General features: G+C 39.5%; 1 protein-coding gene across 3 annotated transcripts in view; it reads right to left on the bottom strand.

The window, feature by feature from the left end:
* The window catches only part of zbtb24 (zinc finger and BTB domain containing 24), a 38713-nt gene that overhangs the window by 3292 nt on the left and 10693 nt on the right, over positions 1–24728 (bottom strand). For 2 of the 3 annotated variants that reach the window (XM_059982966.1, XM_059982965.1), the window contains exons 3-6: positions 21007–21174; positions 19057–19140; positions 13421–13504; positions 3901–3982 (exon numbers count right to left, since the gene is read on the bottom strand). In XM_059982966.1, the coding sequence (XP_059838949.1) occupies positions 3901–3982; positions 13421–13504; positions 19057–19140; positions 21007–21174 (418 nt within the window). The remainder of the gene's footprint in view (positions 1–3900; positions 3983–13420; positions 13505–19056; positions 19141–21006; positions 21175–24728) is intronic. The other variant, XM_059982968.1, reaches the window with a different exon arrangement.

The raw sequence follows: 24728 nt of genomic DNA, 5'->3' as shown, positions 1-24728 counted from the left end.
TCAATAGAGGGAACGTGAACAGGGAGATAGTGCAGAGTACCCCATTCCCTTCAATAAAAGGTACGTCACTTTGGATACTGTTGGGGAGGGAGGGGCTCACCGGGGGAAAGCTGCAGTGACTGGTACCGGTACTCTGTGGCTCAGAAGGGAAAGCGGGAAGAAGAGGAATGCAGTGGTGATTGAGGAACAAACAGGAGAATTTGTGGATGAGAGAGAGAGACTCTCAGATGGCATGTTACCTCCCAGGTGACAGGGTCAGGAATATCTCAGATCATCTCAGCATTCTAAAGGGGGAGGGGGAGCAGCCAGAAGTTGTGGTACTTATTGGTAGCAAGTTGACATAGGTAGAAAAAAAGAGGGGGTCCTGAAGAGAAAATATGGGGAACGAGGTAGGAAGCTGAAAAGAAGGACCTCAAGGGTAGTAATCTCTGGATTGCTGCCTATCCCATGTGCCAGTGGGGGTAAGAATAGGTTGATTTGGCGGATGAATGCGTAGCTGAGGAATTAGTGCCAGGGGCATGGTTTCACTTTTGTGGATCATTGGGATCTCTTCTGGGGAAGGTATGACCTGTACAAGAAGGATGGGTTAAACCTTAACATGACAGAGAACAATATCCTTGCAGGCAGATTTGCTACAGCTGCTGTGGAGGGTTTAAGCTAGTTTGTGAGGGGGTTGGGAACTCGAGTGACAGGTCAGAGGGTGGGACAGTTGGTGTACAGGAAGATGCAACGTGTAGTGATTCTGTAAGGAAGCGAATGGCTACTGGATATTCTGGGGTTTGGATGTTTCAAAAGGGACAGGGAAGGAGGTAAAAGAAGAGGGAGAGTGGTGTTGCTAATCAGGGATAGCATCATAGCTGCAGAAGGGGAGCCTGTCGTGAAGGTATGGTCCACTGCATCAGTGTGGGTTGAAGTCAGAAATAGGAAGTGAACAACTGCTCTATTGGGAGTATTCTGTAGACACACCCTTCTCCCAAAGCAACCGAGACACTGAAGAACAGAATGGGCGGCACAGTTTTGAAAAGAGCAAAAGTAACATTGTTGTTGTTATGGATGATTTAAACTTCCCTAACATTGATTGCCTGATCCTTAGTGCAAAATGTTCAGATGGGGAGGAATTTCTTCCGTGTATGCAGGAAGGATTCCTGACACAATATGGAGACAGGCAACTGGAGGAGAAGCCACACTGGATCTGGTACTGGGAATGAGTCTGGTCAGGTGTCAGATCTCTCAATGGGTGAGCATCAGAGATAGTGAGCACAACTGTCTGACCTTTACCACAGTTTTGGATACAGATGGTAATTAGGGGAAGGGGGAATTATAATGCTATCAGGCAGGAACTTGGGAGTGTGGATTGGGAGCAGATTTACTCAGGGAAATGAGCTACAGAAATGTGAAGGTTGCTTAGGGAGTAATTGCATAGGGTTCTGGGTAAGTTTGTCTAATTGAGGCAAGGAATGGATGGTAGGGTGAAGGAACCATGGTTGACAAGAGATGTGGAACATTTGGTCAAGAGGAAGAAAGAAGCTTACTTAAGATTTAGGAAACAAGGATCAGGAAAGGCTCTTGAGAATTACAAGGTAGCCAGGAAGGAGCTTAAAAATGGACTTAGGAAAGATAGAAATAACGACAGATAGGATTGTGTATACTCAGTGGTAACCACTGTGAAGAGAAAAATAAAGTTAATGTTTCACATTGATGAACTTTGAACAGAACTAGAAAAATACAAAAAATAAACATACTTTAAGTTAGTGAGAAGGGGGAAGGGTGGGTAGAACAAAGGGAATGTCCTTGATGTTGACTGACAAGGTTGTTAAAAGCTGGTACTCTGCCTGGGGGTGGTGAGAACAGTGGAAAGAGAAATAAAAGAAAAACAAATCATAGCAGCTGCTGAAAATCTGACATAAGGGAAGATGTTGGAAAAGTCCAGAAGATCAGGTGAGTGGAGAGAGAAAAAAACAAATTATATCAAAACTGACCAGGGAATGGAAAAAATTCTTCAGGTGCTGGAAATCTGAAAGTCTAACATAATACTGGAAGCACCTAGCAGGTCATGCAGTATCCACCAAGAGAAACGAACATTGCTGCTCTTCCCACAGATGCCACCTGACTTGCCAAGTAGCCCTAACTCTTCTCCTCTTATACAAGAAAATCTGCAAATGCTGGAAATCCAAAGCAACACACACACACAAAGTGCTGGAGGAACTCAGAAGGCCAGGCAGCATCGATGGAAAAGAGTAAGCAGTCGATTGTCAGGCCATCAGGGAAATCTGATGTAAGGTCCCAGCCCAAAACACCAACCATTTACTCCTTTCCTGCCTGACCTGCTGAGTTCCTCCAGCATTTTGTGTGTGTGTTTCCTCCTCTTTATGCAAGGGCTGGCTATTTCTCACGTAAATTAGAAAGGCTAATTATCTAATACTGTTGAATTCAAAGTTAAATCAGAACAGCTGTAGCATGCCTAGTCTTGAGTCTACATTGGACTTCATTAGAACAGTGTAAGGAGGTCAGAAATAGTGAAATCTAAATGGGAGCAGGAGGACATGGGGTAAGGGGGCATGCTCAGTGTTAACCTTGCAACTGAATGTAGGTATTCTGCAATTAAGTCACCCAATCTGTTTTCACCAATGTGGAGGCAATTGTTTTGTGAGCACTAAGTGTGTAAGTGGACTACTACTTCACCTAAAAGTGGTGGTTAGGTTCCAGATTAGTGGAAGGGAAGAGTTACAAAAGCATCTATTCCTTTAGTTGCCTCAGGAGCTGTGAAGAGAATGTGTGTTGATAGAGATGGACGGGTGAATCAGGGAGTCTCAATGGGAGTTTAAATGCCATCAGAGGAAGCGAAAAGAAAATGATTCAGGCTGTTGAAGGTGACAGAAGTTATGGAGGATCATCCTGGGAAGGAAGATGAAGACATGGAGAACAGCATACTTGCTTGGAGTGAGAAGGATTGAGAGTAAAATTGCATGAATTTGAATAGATGTAGTTGAAAGTCCTGACAGCTATGGAAGAGGGAAGTCAAGGATTAAGGAAAAAGGAAGACCTCTCCAAAGCACAAATCTGGGAAATGTTGTAAGAACAAATTTGGTGAAACTGGAGAAATCGGCATAATGGAATGAAGTGCACAGTGGAAGTAGGGTTTCTCACTGAGTGTTTCTGGTATTTCCTGTTTTATTTTGGTTCAGATTTCCACTATCTCTTGTTTTTCTCCCCTTTCCATCCCTGGCCACTTTTGATGCTGCTCAGTTTTTCTTTCTCCACAGATCCTGCCTGATCTGCTGGATTTCTCAGTTTTCTACTTTATTTCAGATTTTTCAGCAAGTTCTGCCTTTCATATGTCACAGTTTCAGCATTGTTTGTTCTTACTTTTTTGTTGTTTTGTGCTTCTCTCACCTTAGTTTTTCCTCTTTTCACATGCCCTCCAGATAGATTAGTTTATATTAACAAACCTTCACCATATCCTGTCAACCAATTTATGCCATCCATTTTATTTTATCACAATCATCACTTCATTCTCCCCACCCCACCCCTGTCTTGTTTTGTGTTCCAGAATTCTCCAGTTCTGATGAAATGTTAATGATTTGAAATGTTAATTTGGTTTCTCTCTATACAGGTACTTCCTGAACTGTTAAATATTTTCAGTACATTCTGTTTATATCAAAACAGATTAGTTGGACAGACTTTCTACATGCCAGGTGCCTTTATGCTGTCCTACATTATTATAAATACAGCATTTTAATGGATCTAAACACTTCCAGATGATATATAATTATGAAAAGTACTAAATAAATGAAACTTACTTTACTCAACATATTATATTCATTGTTAGGTATTTTGAATTGACTTTTATTACCTACACTGAAATCAACACAAGTAGAGGTCAAAACATAAAATATTTACCTGTGGATTCTTATGTGGGTCTGCAGGGTATTTTTTGCAGTAAAACATTTACCACAAATCTCACATGTAAATGGTTTCTCACCTAAAAAAAACAAGAGCTAGGTTAATACTATTGCCATTGTTGGATGGCAGATGCTTTCTCAGAAATGATAAGGCATGCTGAATGACAAAGTTCTTCATGTGTACGTATTTCTAACATTGTAGTTGATTTAGGAGTTCCAATTCTTATTCTTACACATCAATTTCTTTTTCAAACTGTTTTGAGCTACTCAAAGCAATGGTATCAGGACTCAGTTACCTTCAATCAGAACAGCAGGGTATAAATGTGGAGTAAATGTGTAGTGCTATCATGTTTGCTGTTGTGTGCTGGGGCAGCAGACACCAACCGAATCAACAAACTCATTCGTAAGGCCAGTGATGTTGTGGGGGTGGAACTGGACTCTCTGATGGTGGTGTCTGAAAAGAGGATGCTGTCCAAGTTGCATGCCACCTTGGACAATGTCTCCCATCCGCTCCATAATGTACTGGTTAGGCAGAGGAGTACATTCAGCCAGAGACTCATTCCACCGAGATGCAACACTGAGCGTCATAGGAAGTCATTCCTGCCTGTGGCCATCAAACTTTACAACTCCTGCCTCGGAGTGTCAGACACCCTGAGCCAATAGACTGGTCCTGGACTTATTTTCACTTGGAATAATTTACTTATTATCATTTAATTATTTATGGTTTTATATTGCTGTATTTCTACACTATTCTTGGTTGGTGTGACTGTAACAAAACCCAATTTTCTTCGGGATCAATAAAGTGCATCTGCCTATCTGTCTGTAAAGCTTCATCTGCTGTCACAATAAAGGGCTAAGGCACGACAAGAGACAAAGTGTTGACAACTTTGAAGTTTTGTGATTCCTGATTTACCATATCCAAAATGGCTACCTTATTCCCTGTTTTCTTCAACTCCTGTCGCTTTGCTGAATAATTGACTGTTTCCTCTGTTTTATCTGTTGTATATTTTTGTCCATGAATTAGAACATTAAACAGTACAGCACAATACAGGCTCAACAGCCCACAATGTTGTGCTGATTTTTTTAACTTACTCTATGATCCTATATAGCCTGCCAGTTGTCTATCTTCCTATTGAAGAGTTTCTTAAATATCTCTAATGGAGCTGTCTCTACCACCACACATTCACCACTCTGTGTGTAAAAAAAAATTACCTCTGATGTCATCTTATATATTCCTCCAATCACCTTAAACTTATGCCCCCTCATATTAGCCATTTCTGCCCTGATAAAAATAAGTCTCTGGCTATCCACCTGATCTATGCCAATCATCTTGTATACCTCTATAGTCATATCTCATCCTCCTTTATTCCTGAAAGAAAAACCTCAGCTCGCTCAACCTATTCTCATAAGAGAAGCCTTTTAATCCAAGCAGCATCCTAGTAAATCTCCTCTCTAAAACTTCCACATCCTTCCTTCGGCCAGAACTAAACAGTTTCCCAAATGTGGTATAACCAAAGTTTTAAAGAGCTACAATTGTTATTTCACTGTTCTTGAAATCAATCTCCTGACTAATAAAGTAATGGATCACACAGGTGTGGATGTGGACAAGATCCCTCTGTTCCTCCATACTGCTAAGAATCCTGCCATTAACCCTGTATACTGACGTCAAATTCGATCTCCCAAAGTGAATCACTTCACACTTTTCTGGGTTGAACTCTATCAGTCCAGCTCCGCAGCTCGTCAATGATAGTTGTAACCTATGAACAACCTACTACACTATCCATAACACCACTAACCTTTGTGTCATCTGTAAACTTACTAACCCACACTTCCACTTCTTCATCCAAATCATTTATAAAAATCAAAAAGAACATGGCAAAGAAGAGATCTCTGCAGAACACCACGGGTCACCAACCTCCAGGCAGAATACACTTCATCTACAATCACCCCCTGCCTCCAATAGGCAAAGGGTGACTGTAGCACGAATTCTGTACTCACACAGACAGTTTTCCCTGGATTCTATGCCTCCTGACTTTCTGAATGGGGAACCTCATCAAACACCTAACTAAAATCCATCTCTTTACCCTACCATCCTTTCCCCTGTCTCAATGGGACAAACTTATCTAAAAACCCATGCAAGTGCTCCCTAAACAATCACCACATTTCAATAGTGAATAGAGTGATCTTAAACGTAAACTGGTACTCCTCCCACAGATGCTACCTGACAGATTGAGAGTTTCCAGTATCTCTCTTTTGTAATTTCAGCATTTCAGTTCAAGAGAGCTGCGTAGTTAATCTTTCAATTAACATTAATTCTGTTCCATTTGTTGGATTTGATTGCTGTATTATTCTACATTACAATTGCTACAAATTAAAAATATGTAGTGAATTTTTTACACCATCCTGAAAATAAAACAGAACTAAAGTATCACACAGGCAATAGTTTAAATCCAGGAAGTTCACCATTGGGAAGGGAACCTATCAATATTTTTTCAGACTTTCAAAAAGATAATTTGCTCTCTCTTTCAATTTCCTTCTTGTCATCCATATGGTGAAGGTACTTCAATAATGCTTTGACAGAGTTTCAGGATCGTATCCCACCAATATTTATAAGGATTAGTTATATATTTTCAATCATGATGTTCTGTATGACAGGAAGGAACCTAGAGGTTGCACTGGACTGGAGAGTTCTTCACCAGGTGGTCCCAAATGCCATTGGTGCAGCACAATAGTTTTCTGCCGTCGAAGTCAAGGAGGTGTATCCATTTGGGCTACCTGGAGAAATCAGCGGTAGCAGAACATTGCATTCGCAATGGCCAAAGGATTGACTTCAATGGCACAAAGCCATCAAAATAAAAACCAGAGAAAAAGAATTTTAACGAAGTTGAAGGTCTTGCTCCAATTAAGAACTGGAATTCGATTGTAAAAAAGGTGGGACAGCAAAAACCTGATTGGATGAGGACTAACCAATCAGGAGAGACGGATGACGAGGGTATATGCAGTGCCTATAAAAAGTATTTACCCCTCTAAATCACAGTGGATTTAATTTGGGTTTTTTTTGACATTGATCAACATAAAAAGACTCTTTCATGTCAAGTTAAAACAAATCTCTACAAAGTGATCTAAATTAATTACAAATATAAAACACAAAATAATTGATTGCATGAATATTCACCCCCAGCCCCTTTAATGTGACATACCAAATCATCACTGGTGCAGCCAATTGGTTTTAGAAGTCACATAATTAGTTAAGTAGAGATCACCATGTGCAGTCAAGGTGTTTCAATTGTGGTAAAGATACTCCTTGTATCTGGAAGGTCCAGTTGCTGGTGAGTCAGTATCCTGGCAAAAGCTACACCAAGCAGACAAAAGAACACTCCAAGCAACTCCACAAAAAGGTTATTAAAAAGCACAAGTCAAGAGATGATTACAAGAAAATTTCCAAGTCATTGAATATCCCTTGGAGTACAGTTCAAGTCAATCATCAAGAAATGGAAAGAATATGGGACAGTTGTAAATCTGCCTAGAGCTACCCATCCTCAAAAACTGAGTGACTGTGCAAGAAGGGGACTAGTGAGGGAGGGCATCAAGAGACCTATGATATTTCTGGAGGACTTACAAGCTTCAGTGGTTGAGACTGCACATACAACAATTGTTGCTCAGGTGCTTCACCAGTTATAGCTTTATGGGAGAGTGGCAAAGAGAAAGCCCCTGTTGAAAAAACTCACATGAAATCTTGGATAGAATTTGTCAGATGGCACACAGAAGTCAGGTGGAAGAAGATGCTATGGTCTGATGAAACCAAAATTGAGCTTTCTGGTCATCAGATTGAACATTATGTTTGGTGTAACACCGCACATCATCAAAAATACACCATCCCTACCGTGAAGCATAGTGGTAGCTGCATCATGCTGTGGGGATGCTTCACTGTAGCAAGCCCTGGCAGGCTTGTGAAGGTAGAGGGTAAAATGAATGCAGCAAAATACAGGGAAATCCTGGAGGAAAACCTGATGCAGTCTGCAAAAGAACTGTGACTTGGGAGAAGATCTGTTTTCCAACAAGACAATGACCCCAAGCAGAAAGCCAAAGCTACACAGGAATGGGTTAAAAACAACCAAGTTAATGTCCTGGAGTGGCCAAGTCAGATCTCAATCCAATTGCAAATTTGTGACTGGACTTGAAAAGGGCTGTTCACTCATGATCCCCATGCAATCTGACCAAGCTTTATCAGTTTTGTAAAGAAGAATGGGGAAAAATTGCAGTCCAGATATGCAAAGCTGATTTGAGACTTAGCCCCACAGACTCAAGGCTGTAATTGCTGCCAAAGGTGCATCTATTACACACTGACTTGAAAGGGGTGAACACTTATGCAATCAATTATTTTGTATTTTATATTTGTAATTAATTTAGATCACTTTGAAGAGGTCTGTTTTCACTTTGACATGAAAAAGTCTTTTCTGTTCATCAGGCTAAAACAGAGCCAAATCAAACCCGCTGTGATTCAATGCTGTAAAACAATAAAACACGAAAACTTCCAAGGAAGTGAATACTTTTTATAGGCACTGTGTACCACCAGATTAGACAAGCCTAGGCATAATCCCCGATGAGAATGGCAGAGTTTGTCATCGAAGCGTTGGTTAAAATCGATACTTGTACCCAGCTAGAAGCCCGGGAAGAGCTTATTCATAATTTATTATGTTTACAGGGTGTGCCAACTTGATCAAAATGCAGCAACTTTGTCAATGAATATTGCACGGCAGCACTCACACCTAATGTGATGAATTTCTTCCAGGGGTTGGTTATAGTTATAACTTATTCTGCCTGAGCAAAGACCTGGGCCTGCTACAATTCACCTACCACCACAACAGGTCTACAGTGGACAGAATCTCACTGGTTCTCCATTCTGTTTTGGGACACCTAGACAACCGATAAAGATATATCAGGCTGCTGTTTATTGATTATAACTCAGCATTCAGCCCCTCAGTACTAATTACCAATTTCAAAACCTGGCCCTCTGTACCTCCCTCTGAAATAAATCCTTGAATTCATTATTAGGAGATCACAGTCAATGTGGATTAGTAATAATATCTCCTCCTTGCTTACTGTATAATCAATACTTTAGCTCATCAAAGATGTGTGCTGAGCTCACTCCTCTACCCCCTCTAAATCAGATGGTGTAGTTAAGCATAGCTTAAAAATCATCTATAATCTATAAATTCACTAATGATGCCACTGTTGTTGGTAAAAGTGGTGTTGCAACATCAACCTTGCACTCAATGTCAGCAAGACCAATGAATTGATCGCAGCCTGCAGAAAAGGGTAGTCATGAGAACACATTGAGGTCAGCAGTGGAAAGGGTGAGCAGCCTCAAGCTTCTGGGTGTCAACATTTGGAGATCTATCCTGGATACAACACACTGATGCAATCACAAGGAAGGCATACCAGTGGCTTTGCTTCAATTGGAGCTTGAGGAAATTTGGTCTGTACCAAAAGCTCTTGCAAATTTCTATGGATGCCCAAAGAACCACACTCAATAATTCAGAAGCAGCTTCTTCACCTCCACCATCAGATTTCTGAAGGGCTTATGAACCCATGAACAGTACCTCATTATTCCTTTTTTGCACTGTTTATTTACCTTAGTACTTTACAGTCATTTTATATTTTTGAACTGCACTGGTGCACAGCAACAAATTGGCCAAGCCCAAGATAACAAATCACACTCTGTATTAATGATGGCCTAGTCCCGAGAAACTTACCCACTCAATATCTCATAAATGGCCAGTAAATTGACCAAGACAACAAAATGGTAATTGACAAATTGACAAAAAAAACTGCAAAAAGCACAAAATATAATGGTTTACACTTTAATCTGAAACACTAGTTGGGATACAGACATAGGCTACTCCAATAAAATATCTTAAATTCTCATTTCTCGTATTTATTTCCTTATATTTTCTTACCCATACAGTTCATCACATCTAAACTAATACTCAGAGCAAATTTTCCTCAGCCCATTCTCTCACACATGCCCATCAACTTCAACTATATTAGAAGTATTTTATAGTGGCCAATTCATCTACTAACCAGGAAATCACTTTGGGGTGTAGCGGCAGCCTGGGGATATCGACATGGTCAGAGGAAAAAGTGTGCAAACTCCACACAGGCAGCATCAAAGGTCTGGATCCTACATCGATCGTTGGAACTATGAGGCACTGGCATCACGTGTTGCCCAACCCATAACCTCTACCACCAATAATAGCACATATCTTCCTGACTTGGAAATATATCTCCATTCCTTCACTGGCTCTAAATCAGGGGCTTCCAACCTTTTTTACTTCATGGACGACTACCATTCAAGGATGGGGTCTGTGGACCCCAGGTTGGGAATTCCTGCTCTAAATCTTGGAACACCTGTCCAATAGTGCTGTCAGAGTATTTTTATAGAGTTATAGAGCAATATAGCATGGATGCGTCTTTCAGGCTAGTGAGTTTATGCCAACCACATTGTCTACCTAATCAGTCGCAATTTCTTGTGTTTACTCAATCTCCTTCCAGGACCTATTCAAGTGCTTAATAAATTATATCTGCCTCAAACCACTTCCTCTGGCAGCTCATTTCATATCCGCACCATCCACTACATGAAAAAGTTGCCCCCCAGGTCCCTTTTAAATCTTTCCTCTCTCACCTGAAATCTACATCCCCTTGCTTTGGACTCTACTACCCTGGGAAAAACTTTTGACCAGAAGCACTGCAGTAATTCAAGAAGGTGGCACACCACCACCTTCTAAAGAGTAATTAGGATGAGTAATAAATATTGACATTATCAGTAACTCTCATATTTTGAAAAAAGGAAGTGGAAAAAATTCTTCTGGGTTACATACTTCAAAAAATCTTAGTGTAAATCATTTACTTGTTTTTTCAATGACAACTACATTTGTGAATCTGTAATCCAGTAAAATAGCTTTGGATCATAAGAACATAGTGAATTAATGATACTGCCACTCTGCTAAATCTGGATGCCCCTTCAGTCTCATCTGCAAAGTGCTGGGACTATTTTTATTTGCATAAAAGATGAAATTACCTCAAGGTCACCAACTTGCTGCATTGTAAAGAACATCTCAGTTAAGAGAAATCCAGTTTTTGAGAAATTTTATATGGGCAGGATCATTGGTATGGATTTGCAATGAAGCTTACTGTTATATAATAATCACCAACAGCTATAATTTATCTCACATTATATATTTACAAATGATTATTGTTGAAGTTGAAAGAACAAGTAAAGCTTCTGTTCACTCTAATTTCTGCAGCAATTAATCACATTCCCATGAGGCACAGGTTTCTATGGTTTTACCCTGAACGATCAATGAACACATTTTGAGTCTGGAAATCAGCTGCTTCTTATTTTGAATTATAGAAGCTCTCAACACTGAGACTGGCCTTTTATCCCCCTAAGCTCCTGTGAAGTACAGTTGGGCGTAGTTCCATAATCCTGTCTTAACCTCAATTCACCTGTAAATTTCTGAATTCTGCTTCCACCATCTTTCCAGGTAAAATAGTTAAGTGAGAGGAAAAAAAATATCAACTTATATACTCACAGTCATAAGCACATAAACAGGACTTTTGGCCCAATATGTCCATGCTGACCAAGGTTCCCAAAATGCAATATTCCATACTTATCTGAATTAACTCTATTTGCATTTCCTCAGCCCACTCATTCAACTAATCATGATCCCTCTGTAAATCCTGATAAACACCTTCACTCTCAATGACATCTCCTACTTCAGTGACATCTGCAAACCCATATTTTTTCTAAGCCAGGCATTGAATGAGTTACCAGACAGAACAAATTTTTTCTCTTTGCTCTTTCCTGAAAATCACTAAATATTCAAATTTACAACTTTCCTAACATACGTACACTGGATGCCCTCATTCCTATTAACATGTTGAATAATTTCTCTCATTCCTTTCTGGCACCTTTCTAGACTGCCCACAAAACTCCAATTGATTTAGTAACACTAGTGGCCCAGTTTGTAGTTTTCACTTGCATGTGAGAAATAAGATTGCTGGTTCACGTCCAAATCAGAAACTTGAGCACAATACCCTAGAGTCATACTTAAGTGCAGAACCAAGTGCTACACTGTGTATGTCTTTAAATTGAGACAGCAGGTGAACGCTGTTGGCACCATTTGAAAGAAAAACAAGTCAATCTTACTAAAACAAATCATTCTACCATAACGGTATTTGCACTTGTGGGAAGCTACTGTATGCAAATTGCCTAATGCATTTCTTGGCTCAAAGCAGTGACTGCAGTTCTAAAGTTCTCTAACCTGCTCTGTAAGAAATTAACACTATTTTATTTTAATATAAAGCCTAATGTAATTACAATGAATTTGGATTAATTAGCCATCAGTTAATCAGGCAGCTGTTTATTTGGGACAACTCTTAAAGAACAAAAACCACTTGAGAAAATAGCCCAGGATTCACTTTGTTTATTTGGGACATTACACTGTTGCCAAAGTTTCAAATTAGCATTAATCGCATTTGTTTGGCAATTAGACAGTGCACCATGCTTAGAGCAAACCACTTTCAAATAGTGTCAGTCGCATGTGTTTGTGTTCCAAAAGCAGTGATTTTTTGTCATTGATTGTTGTTGAGACATAAGCAGTAAGACAGTTCAGAACTGTTTTTCTTACTGTGGTTTCAAGCATTCAGGCTTGGAGATGCCAGAAATGGCTGGGTGTGAAAATGAAAGGATTTTACTACTTCAAGAAGTTAGGAACTATGAAGGATTTGAAGGTATCAATCTTGAATGTTACAATGAAAATGAAGATTTGGAGGATGCAATTGTCAAAAGCTTTGTACGTAGGCAGTCAATTATCTGTATTAGATGTCTGAGCTGATTTTGTTCATTTACAGTCAATCAAAAGAACATGGCAGCATACACTGGATGAATTCCTCCTACAATAACTATTAGGAACTAATACACAGTTTTATACTACAGTACTAGTATTAGTAGTGTTCTAATTGTTCTGTATTCATTTAAATACATAATTTGTTCCTCAGTTAAATGGTAGCTTGTCTTTTATTTTATCATTTTTTAACTAGTTCCATGAAAATTCAACTAATTGGGCAGCATCTTAATTGGGCCAAGATGTACTAGTCCCCATGTGTCCCAATTAACGGGAATCCACTGGCTATTAAACATACAACCCATTTGCAACAATTTGTCTTGTCACCTTTAAGAGTTTATGTATATGGACCACCAATTTTACTCAATACATTACTACATGATATCAATTTTACTCATTCTGAAAACAGAACATGTAAAAAACCTACTTCAGGTGGTGCACACAATATCCTATCTCTCAGATGAAGAGTCTGGCTTATGTTTATCATCTCCAGTCATTGCATAGTCTAATGCAAATAAAAACTCCTAATCTTGAGGGTAAAATAAATTAGCAAGCATTCTTCCTCTAAAATATAGTTTCTGTAGCATACATTGTTAAAGTTCATGTTACCTGTGTGGGTTCTCACATGCTTCTTGAGTTGAGCAGCATCCATGAATTTACGATGACAGTGTGCACATTCAGGCAAAGACTGACCTGGTAAAACATAGAAAGGGAAAATAATGTTTGAATTATCTTGGTTCTGATGAGAAAACGTTCCCTCTTTATATAGCTATAACTAAAGTGAACAATTACACAATGTGGCTACAATACCAGGTCAGAGTCTAGGAAGCTTATGGCAAGTAACTCACCTTCTAACTCCCCAAAGCCTGGCCACCATGTGCAAGGCTCAAGCCAGTTGTGTGATGGAATAGTCTCCAGCTGCCTGGAAGGGTGCAGCTTCAACAGCACATGAGAAACTTGACACCATACAGGACATAACAGCCTGCAGGATAAGCACCCCATCTTTAACCGTTCACTCATTCCATCACCAATGCACAGTAGCAGCAGTTTGTACCACCTTTAGAATGTACTTCAGTGACCCACCAAGGCCCCTAGCACAACACCCTCCAAACCCATGACCATTACTTGTAAGATGGACAAGAACAGCAGAAGTATGGGAACACCACCACCTGGAAGTTGCCCTCTGAATCACAGAACATCCTAATTTGGAATATACTGTGCTCCTTCACTGCCACTGGGTCATAACGGAGGAACACTCTCCCTATCAGCATAGTGGGTATACACTCACTTCAAGGACTGCAGTAGTTCACAAAGTCAGTTCATCACCTTCTTAAGGGCAATTAGGGAGGGGCATTAAAATGCTGGTTCAGCTTGTGAAGCCTACATCCTTTGAATGATTTTTTAAAAACAACGTACATATAGTACATAAAATGGGAAAGGTCGAAATAACTGTAGAAGACTAAATGTAACCATTTTGATGCCAGTGTAATTGTTGCCATGCCAGGTTTACCTCCAGGAATGCCTGCCTCGGCTGGCATCTACTCACTAGACCTCTACATGCTGGAGTGCAATAGCTTTTGTTCAAATAGACCACTTGCAGCCAAGTGCCTAATCCCAAAATGGCTTCTCGTGAGAGAAGGAACTTCACAGTTGTGAAGTTAGTCACATTTTAACAATAATACTATTCAAATGGCATTGATGCTCAGGACTTTTTTAAACTATTAATGTTTAAATAAATAATTATAAAATTAAAATTAAAAAATTAACATGAACAAAGCTCAAAAAGGCTTTATTAAAAATATGAAATGGAAGCAAAATAATTTTAAGAATGTATAACATTCTCCTTTAACTGCTAAATTATTGACCAACGACTCCCACTGAAATCGATGATACTTTGTTTTCTGCATCAGGTCTGCTTTGGGGCAGAATTTAAGGTGACTCTTCAGTGTAATGCTATGGGATTCTGGACAGACAAAGCCCCACCAGAAACTCTCCATGGACTAACTGATATATTCCTTTGTAACACATTGTAAAATACAGCACCATCTGGAATTATGACTAAATAAAACGATTTTCTCTGTTACATTTTAACTAGAATTCATGCAGTCATTTACTGAAAACACTTTCTAGCATATATGTGCAAGGAATAAACAGAAACTGGATTTTGTTTGGTTTTATTGGTGGTTGAAAGGTGATATGCCAGAATTACCTGTGTACACATCTGCAATTTGGTATTTCAGGGAACACTTAATCAGAATATAGGAGTTCAAAGGTTGCTGACAATAATCTGTCACTAAACTTGGCAGAGCTCAAAGGTTGAAAGTCTACAATATTTAAGCTGGGAAATCTATTTTAGGCTAAATCTGACATCCGGCAGAGGATCTGCAACCCCATTCACAGAACATAGAACAGTACACAACAACAATGCTGTGCCAGCCTTTCAAGCCTATTCTAAGATTAATCTAACCCTTCCCTCTCGCATTGCCTTCCATTTATTTTTCATCTTGTGCCTGTCTAAGAGTTTCTTAAGTGTAACCAATGTATCTTCCTCTACTACCACTCCCAGTAGAGTGTCCCATGCACTTACTATTCTGTGTACTTCTCACATCCCCCCACAGTCCTGATGAAGGGTCTCGGCCCAAACTGTCGACTGTACTCTGGCCTGCTGAGTTCCTCCAGCATTTTGTGTGTGTTTCTCACATCCCCCTAGATAAAGGTGTCCTCCCTTATTAGCTATTGGCAACAATGGGAAAAAGGTGCTGGCTGCATCTTATATTATATACCTCTATCAAGTCTCCTCTTATACTCTACTCCAAAGAGAAAAGCCCTAGCTCACTTAACGTTTCCTCATAAGACATGTACTCTAATCCAGGCAACAGCTGGTAAATTTTCTCTGTACTCTAAAGCTTTCACATTCTCCTGAGGTGACTGGAATCAAACACAATGCTCCAAGTGTGGTCCAACCAACTTGATAGACCTGCATCATTACCTTGCAGCTCTTGAAGTCAATCTCCTCTCCCCTTCCCCCTCCCTTGAATAAATGCCTCCTTAACCACCCTGTCAACTTGTGTGGCAACTTTGAGGGATCCATGGATATGGAATCTAAGATCCCTCTGTTCCTCCACACTGCTAAGATACCTGCCATTAACTTTGCCAGCAGGTTTGACCTTCCAAAATGTATCATTTCACACTTTTCTCAATTGAACTCCATCTGCCACTTTTCAGCCCAGCTCTGCATCCTGTCTTTGTCCCTTTAAAACCTAGACAACCTTCTACACTATTCAGAACACTACTAACTTTTGTGTCATATGAAAACTTCCTATTTCACCTTCCACTTCCTCATCCAAGTCATTTATAAAAATCACAAAGGGTCTCAGAACAGATCCCTGCAGAATACTACTAGTCATGGGCCTCTAGTCAGAATATGGTCCATCTGCTACTATCCTCTGTGTGCAAGTAATTCCAAATGCATGCAGCCAAATTTCCCTGGACCCCATGCACTATCTGTACAGAAATTTTATAGCTGTGATAAACAAAGGCAACAGTAAGTTACATATTATAAGACTGGAGAGAAAAAACAACTTTGGACCCAGCAATTTAGAAAGAATGTGAAATGTTCAGAGTGGTTCATGAAGGATTTACTAGAACAGTCAGTTAGATAAAGACATTATACCAATGTTCAAAAGTCTATTTGGGGTCTAAAAGAAAAAACAGAGAAACTGCTTCCATTTATGGAAGTTATTAACCCAAAGATGCAGATCTAAAGTTAATATGAGGAAAAATGATTTCACACAGAGCATTTCAATTAAAAACTCACTGATTAAAATAATTTTGAAATCATACTCAATCATGACTTTAAAAATACAATTTGATAAGTAGCCAAAAGAAAAAATGACTAGTAATTGAAAAATATAATTGAATATGGCTAACTAGGTTGGTGTTGGTGGGTGGGTGTGTGTGTGTGTGTGTGTGTATGCGCACGCATGTATGTGAAGTGGAATGACGTGGGAGGATGGGGAGTTGACGAGATATCTTCTCTCCAAGTAGTAAAGTTCCCCTGAGTTCGATGGAAATTAATTACTGGATTTGTAATTAATCATTGACATCTGAAGTAGCATCTTTGCAGTTTAAGTGTATATAACCATATAACAATTACAGCACGGAAACAGGCCATCTCAGCCCTTCTGGTCCGTGCCGAACGCTTACTCTCACCTAGTCCCACCTACCTGCACTCAGCCCATAACCCTCCATTCCTTTCCTGTCCACATACCTATCCAATTTTATTTTAAATGACAATACCAAACCTGCCTCTACCACTTCTACTGGAAGCTCATTCCACACAGCTACCACTCTCTGAGTAAAGAAATTCCCCCTCATGTTACCCTTAAACTTTTGCCCCCTAACTCTCAACATGTCCACTTGTTTGAATCCCCCCTACTCTCAATGGAAAAAGCCTCTCCACGTCAATTCTATCGATCCCCCTCATAATTTTTCCTATCATTCGGTGACCAGAACTGTACACAATACTCCAAATTCGGCCTCACCAGTGCCTTGTACAATTTTAACACTACATCCCAACTCCTATACTCAATGCTCTGATTTATAAAGGCCAGCATACCAAAAGCTTTCTTCCTATGGTAATATATTCTAAAAATTAAAACCGAGCTCATTCTTTAGGGATTTTCCTTGCATCAAGTGTCTTTCTGGGTAGGTTCAAGTTCTAAACAGCATTGGTTGGAGTTCAGATTAGAGGCCACACTGATTTCTTTAGGCTCACCATGAAGAGGCCAGAATTACAATTATGTGAAGTATTCTTTGCAGAAGAACAGTAACCAGTTTTTGAAATTCCAGCATTTCTGAGTACCTTAATTTATTTTACGCTGCAGGGTGAGTAAGTAGTGTTATGATAAACAATATATTTCAGTATCTGTTTCTGACAACTGCAGTAAAAGTTTGCTTATCCGGCAAGCTTGGGACTGTGGTGCTGGCAGATCTTCTATAGACTAATACTCAAAAACACTGTTAGTTCATTCTCCTTTTGGTGCTACAGTTACATAATAAATTCCCCAGTGGACCCACTAAAAGGGAGCACCTGAACCAAAGCCCCAATGAGTTTAAAGGGAGTGCAAAAACAAGGACCCAGAAGTGACAGTACTTGAGAAGCAGAACCAGGTGTTTCAAGAAAGCATGGAAAATAGAACTAGGAGAGTTTCGAGCAAACTTGAGACATGAGACCACAGTGAGATTCATGGAGGTGTGGGAATCGGAGCCCTGACGTGTGAAAGGGATAGCAAGAACTGCGGCCTCAGTGTGTCAAAGGAAGAGGGGAAACTGAAGCTTCAAAATGAACATGGGAGTCAGTAATCTGTGAACCAAACCATCACCATTGCTTAACTTTGGGATAGCAAATTAACAGATGTCAGTGAGCATGATGCAACTGCAAAGAACATTCACAATTGACTTAATACAAAAGGCCATCAACTTAATACAGTACATAGACTTCAACCTACACAAAACTGACCTAGACACTCTTGACCTAAAAAGTGGAAATTTTCTCGCTCTCCTGCATTTAAATTTACCATTGTCGTGGAAGAAAATTAAAGCAGTAAAAAAGATTTTATTAAATTTGGACACAGTTGTAATGTAGGAAAAATGCACAGCCAATATGCACATTGGACACTCCAACAACCAATAAGCTGGTATTGATTACTTGACAAACACTTGGCCAGAAAACAGAGATAACTCTTCGGCTTGTTGAAATAATGCCCTGCAATCCTTCACCTCCAACTGAGAATCAAGACATAGAATGGGTTAACTTTTTATCCACAAGATAAAGCCTTTAATAACAGTGCAAGTGCCTTCAATATTGCAGCACTCCTTTGAGGTTGGAATAAAGTGTCACTTGGAATTTTTAATAAGTTTCTGGAGTAGTATTGGAACTCACAATCTTTTGTCTCAGTGATAAGTATTCCACCAACACAGCCACGCCTGATATATCCTTATTAAACAAATTATATAAATATAATCTTGTTGAGAAGAAAATACTTGGAATACCAGCAAAACAATTACCTGACTCAGAAATATCAAAAACACAAGAGCAATATTTGGGCCATTTAAGCCCTTATAATGCCTTTTCAAACAATGCTAACATGTGCCAATGTAAGCACATGGATTTAAAAATATAAGAATACAACATATCTGTTGAATTTCTGAAATTGAAAATACAAAACCAACATGAATTATACCTGTATGGACTCTGTAATGACTCTTCAGTTGTCTCTTCTGAGTAAAAAGCTTTTCACACTGATCACAGCTAAAGGCCTTCTTTCCTTAAAATGAGAATTTTATTTTAATAATATTTTGAGATACATGTGCCACTCAAAATATGTACACGTGTTAAAAGATTACTCCATAATTCTTCAATGAATAAAAGTAAACCTTTTACAAGTTTAAGCATGCATGAATAACTTCATGTGTTTGGAGTGTGTCTTTACTAGCTAACCATATAGCTCATTTGATAAGCCTCCCACAAGCATCAGACATTGACTTAAACCATTAGATCTTACATCTTCCTTCCATTCTCAATTAGTGAAAATTAATCATGTCAAACCGTGCTCCAGATTTACTGAACCAGAAACTAGCCAAATTTTATTTTTGTGTTCATTGTACTATACCATTATCTCCTTAATGTCTCGTAAATGTCCAGTGTTGGGAACAATTAAAATCATAACTTGCATTGTAAGCCTCTCACATTATAAAGGAAACTAATACTGATTGAAATTCCTTGCTCTTGGGATATAAGGATACCCATGGTATATCCAATACCACAAAATATTGAGGCATATTAAAGTTTGCACTTAATTTCATTTATGAGTATGAAGCCAATGTTGAATCAGCAAGTTAACTTCCATACAAAAAAAAACAGGAGATGCTGGAAATCAAGGTAACATACACAAAATGCTGGAGGAACTCAGTAAGCCAGGCAGCATCTATGGAAATGAGTAAACAGTCGAGGTTTCAGGCTGAGACCCTTCATCAGGAAAAAAGAAATGAGGTCTAAGTAATAATGTGGGGGAAGGGGAGGAACAAATACAAGGTAGTAGATGATAGGTGAAACCAGGAGTAAAGATCTGGTAAGTCGATTGGTGAGAGGGATAAAGGGCTGAAAGAAAGGGAAATCTGAATGGAAAGGACAGAATGCTATGGAAGTAAAGAAAGGGGGAGGAGCACTAGAGGGAGGAGATGGGCAGGTAAGGAGATACGGTAAGAGAGGGAAATGGGAATGAGGAATAGAGAAGGCAGGGAGACGATTACTGGAAGTTCGAGAAATTGATGTTCATGCCATCAGGATGGAGGCTACTCAGACCGAATATAAGGTGTTGCTCCTCCAACCTGAGTGTGGCCTCATTAAGGCAGTAGGGGAGGACATGGACTGACATACTGGAATGGGAATGAGAAGCAGAATTGAAATGGGTGGCCACCAGGAGATCCCACTTATTCTGGCAGACGGAGCTTAGGTGCTTGGCTCAACAGTCTCCCAATCTACGTCAGGTCTCATCAATATACAGAAGGCCACACCAGGAGCACTGGATATAGTAGATAAACCCAAAAGCTCCCAGGTGAAGTGTCGCCTCACCTACAAGGATTGTTCGGGGCCATGAATGGTAATGAGGGAGGAGATATTTTATCATTAGAGAAAATGATCTGAAATAAGGGACAAGCACATTGGTTCTAGGGGAAAGTGAAAAAAAAACTGGTTTGGAGAACAGCAGTTCCATGGCAATTGACAAAGACAAATATTATCAAACAGCTCAATGAACATAATCTAATTTGGAACATCATTGTAAGTAAACACCAACAGATCAAGATGAACAGTATCATACTCGAAAATAAGAATGGTGTCTAATTATTAGAGATGCTTTCAGCTAAATCTGATAGAAGTCTTTGTACTGTCACAAGAATGTATTTCTCTAGCAGGTCATTGGATCTTACAAACAAATAAAAATACTTTTGAGGTTTTAATTAATGAAGCATATTTATTTGCTGAAACATAATTATTATTCCTGAGGAATTACTATCACCAATCATTTCTCCATTCCTTCACAATGCAATTGGTATGTCTTTGCCTTTCTCCTGTAATACATTATAATTATTCAAATTATGAAATAAAAATGGACAATGTGCATTGCAATTACCTGTATGCAGGCTCATATGCTCCAAAAGGGAATGCTTGGTTGTCAAAGACTTTCCACAAGCCGGACAACGATAAGGATGCTCCCCCGTGTGCATGCGCTCATGAACTTGCAGTGTGTGCTTCTGTGAAAATCCTTTACCACACTCAAAACACTTAAAAGGGCGTTCACCTACCGTGAAAAGAAATATTTTAAAATGAATGCTTTAATGTCAAAATTTGCATTCAATTCTTATCATGGAAGAGTTACGCATGTGCATTTTTTTTCTCATTTTGGGTGTCTTCCTGTTTCAATTATTCCCAACAGAGAAAATAGTTTCATTTAACTTTAAATCTTTTAATCATCTTAAATGTATTACACCTAAATTATCCATTATTCTGTACACAGAGCATTGAAGCCAGACAAATTATATCGGAGCACAGGAACGAAATGTCCCTCTAAATGATTAAACCTCATTTGCAGGTCCAGACAACCATTGGTCGACCAGAGAAAAAATCATACTTGGTTACACAGATGCGCAGTTTAGAGGGAGCAGTGACGGGTCTCTCTCTCCACGTTACCCCCACCTCATAACAATGTTTTGTCTACTGCCTTGCCAGTGACACCCTGTTGTTGCAAACATGCAAATCGTCAATAATCAGGCCCAGATCTCATCCGTGTTCATATTCAAGATGGGTGAGGGTTTGCTTAAATGGGAAATGCACTAAATGGCCTCCTTGTTGGGTACAACTGTATACCAGCTCATTAATGCGAATCTGTTAATCATCTGCCTGCAACTCAAAGCATAAACACATGCAGGTATGGTCAACGATTTCAGTTGTTGTTCAGGCCAAATATTTGAATAGGAAATAAATGTGATGTAAGTGACGTTGACTGGAATATACACTGGAATTTAGAAGGATGAGAGGGGATCTGATTGAAACGTATAAGATTATTAAGGGATTGGACATGCTAGAGGCAGGAATAATGTTCCTGATGTTGGGGGAGTCCAGAACCAGAGGCCACAGTTTAAGAATAAGGGGTAGGCCATTTACAACAGAGTTGTGGAAGAACTTTTTCACCCAGATTTGTGGATCTATGGAATGCTATGCCTTAGAAGGCAGTGGAGGCCAATTCTCGGGATGCTTTTAAGAAAGAGTTAGATAGAGCTCTTAAAGATAGCGAAGGTAAGGGATATGGGGAGAAGGCAGGAACGGGGTACTGATTGTGGAAGATCAGCCATGATCACATTGAAAGGCGGTGCTTGCTCGAAGGGCCGAGTGGCCTACTCCTGCACCTATTGTCTATTGTCATACCCAATCTTCTCTGAAATTTTCTGGGAAGCATAGTTACAAGACTTTTAATTATGCCACTTTTCACACCAGATACTCCTTCACCATTGTTGACTGGGCTATCAACAATATTTCCTATCATTCTTCTCTGCCTCCCACAACCACAGTAAGGTTCCCTTTATATCTTTCATACAGTAGTTTCTAAATCAAATGGAATCATTCTATGTCATTTCTCCCAGCTCAATGACAATGTCACCACCAGGTATTTCCATAATATATCTGTCCATCCCTGCACCATTCCCAGCATATGAATCCCCTCCTAATACAAGCACAGTAAGTACTGTTTCATCCTTGATGCCGTACAGCGCGCAGAGGAAAACTCTGCATATCTTTCTCAAATGAGTCCTGATGAAGGGTCTCAGCCCAAAACATCAACTTTTATTCTTTTCCATTGATGCTGTCTGGAATGCTGAGTTCCTCCAGCATTTTCTGTATGTTGCTTTAAATAAGCAACTCTTTATTCTGAAACTCTCTCCCCTAATTCTTGATAACCCCATAAGGGGAAATGACTTCTCAGCAACTATCCTGTCAATCCCTCTCAGAATCTTGGACATTCAACCAGTGTGCAAAAGACAACAAACTGTGCAAATACAAAAAGAAAGAAGGAAGGGAGGAAGGGAGGGAGAACATGAGATGAAGAGTCCTTGAAAGTGAGTCCATTGGTTGTGGGAACATTTCAAGGATAGAGCAAGTGAAGCTGAGTGAAGAAGTTGAGCAAGTGAACCTCTGATTCAAGAGCCTGATGGCTGAGGGGTAATAACTGTTCTTGAACCTAGTGGTGTGAGTCCTGAGGCTCCTGTACCTTCTTCTTCATGGCAGCAGTGAGAAGAGAGCATGGCCTGGGTGGGGGGGGTCCCTGATGACGGGTGCTGATTTCCTTCAACAGTGCTCTATGTAGATGTGCTCAGTAGTGGGGAGGGCTTTACCTGTGTTGGACTGGGCTGTGTCCACTACTTTTGGTAGGACTTTCTATTCAAAAGATATTGGTGTTTCCATACCAGTCTATGATGCAGCCAATCATTATACTTTCCGCTACACACCTTTTGTTCTGACAACAAATTTCATGTTTCATGCCAGTGAATATACATCTGATTCTGACTTTTATGAGCTGCAACATTTTAAAAGAAATAACATACTGGTTTTTTTCCCATCATTTTTCATTCCAAAGTGGCTAATTCCATATTTCCATGAATTTCTGGTTCACTTATTAACACATCTTGATTCTTCCGCATGCTCCTGCTTATATAGCTATCTTTGTATAATCAGCAAATAATCTGTAGCACATTTAATCTTTCCATTCATGTCATTAATATAGATTGTAAACAGTTAATACTCTAGCATTGATCCCTGTGGCCTTCTACTAGCTAATCCAAAAACGACCTATTTACCTAACTCTTTGTTAATGAGTTAATCCAATATCCATTCAAAGATTCACAGTACATTTATTATCAAAGAATGTATAAGTTATACAACTTGAGATTTGTTTCCTTACAGCTGGCCACAAAGCACAAAATCCAAAATAACCCAATTAAAGAAAAAAAACACAAATCCTGCAAACAACTGAAGTGAACAATATTCAGAACCAAATCGAGTCCTCAGATTTGAATCCCCCAACAGTCTACAATAGGCCCAAAGACTCTCTTATCAGTTCATCGTATTAGTGGCATGGAGCACAACAACAAGGGAGTCTTTCATACCCTCAGTGCCATGGAGAAAGGAGTGACCATCGTAGAAAACGAGCAAATTCGGCTCTCGCCTTGGTCTTTTCAGTCTATCTGGGTTGGCATTTAAATTGAACAACAATGGAACAGCAAAAGGCAATGTAACCCTGGAGAGAGGAGTGAACTCCCTAGAGAGCAAACAAAATTGGCTTTCACATCCGATCTGGGCTATTGTTTAAATTGTCTAAACAGCAGATTGTATCTTGCACTAGGATCTGGCTACTGCACAGGGTTTGGGGCCTAGACCATGCTGTCCAATACATTATCCCAATGCTCCTTCCATGCCCAATAACCTTTTATGTGGCAGTTTAGCAGAAACTTTCTGGAAATCCAAGTTCACTACATCACGCTTTTTTAAATTCATGTTCTCTGCTACATCCTTGAAGAACTCCAGCATTAATTGATTTTTTAACTGATCTGCTATTATCTCCTTAATATTGATTTTCAGCATGCTCTTATTATCCTCATCTTCGTCCACAAAGCAAAAAAATTGGCTGAAGATTGAGAGAGTCATTATCTTTTGTATCAACACTAAATTTCAATTTTGTCCAGAATCATCTGGTAGAAATAATTGGTTTACTTTTAGCCTTGAGAAAGTGAAACAAAATATTCAGCTATGTGGCTTAAACTTCACAAGACCATCCTTATGCAAAAGGACAGTGCAACTGTCAGT

Source organism: Hypanus sabinus, chromosome 10 (assembly GCF_030144855.1).
Source record: "Hypanus sabinus isolate sHypSab1 chromosome 10, sHypSab1.hap1, whole genome shotgun sequence".
In the NCBI taxonomy this organism is placed as follows: domain Eukaryota; kingdom Metazoa; phylum Chordata; class Chondrichthyes; order Myliobatiformes; family Dasyatidae; genus Hypanus; species Hypanus sabinus.
This window is presented reverse-complemented; position numbering and strand designations above follow the sequence as displayed.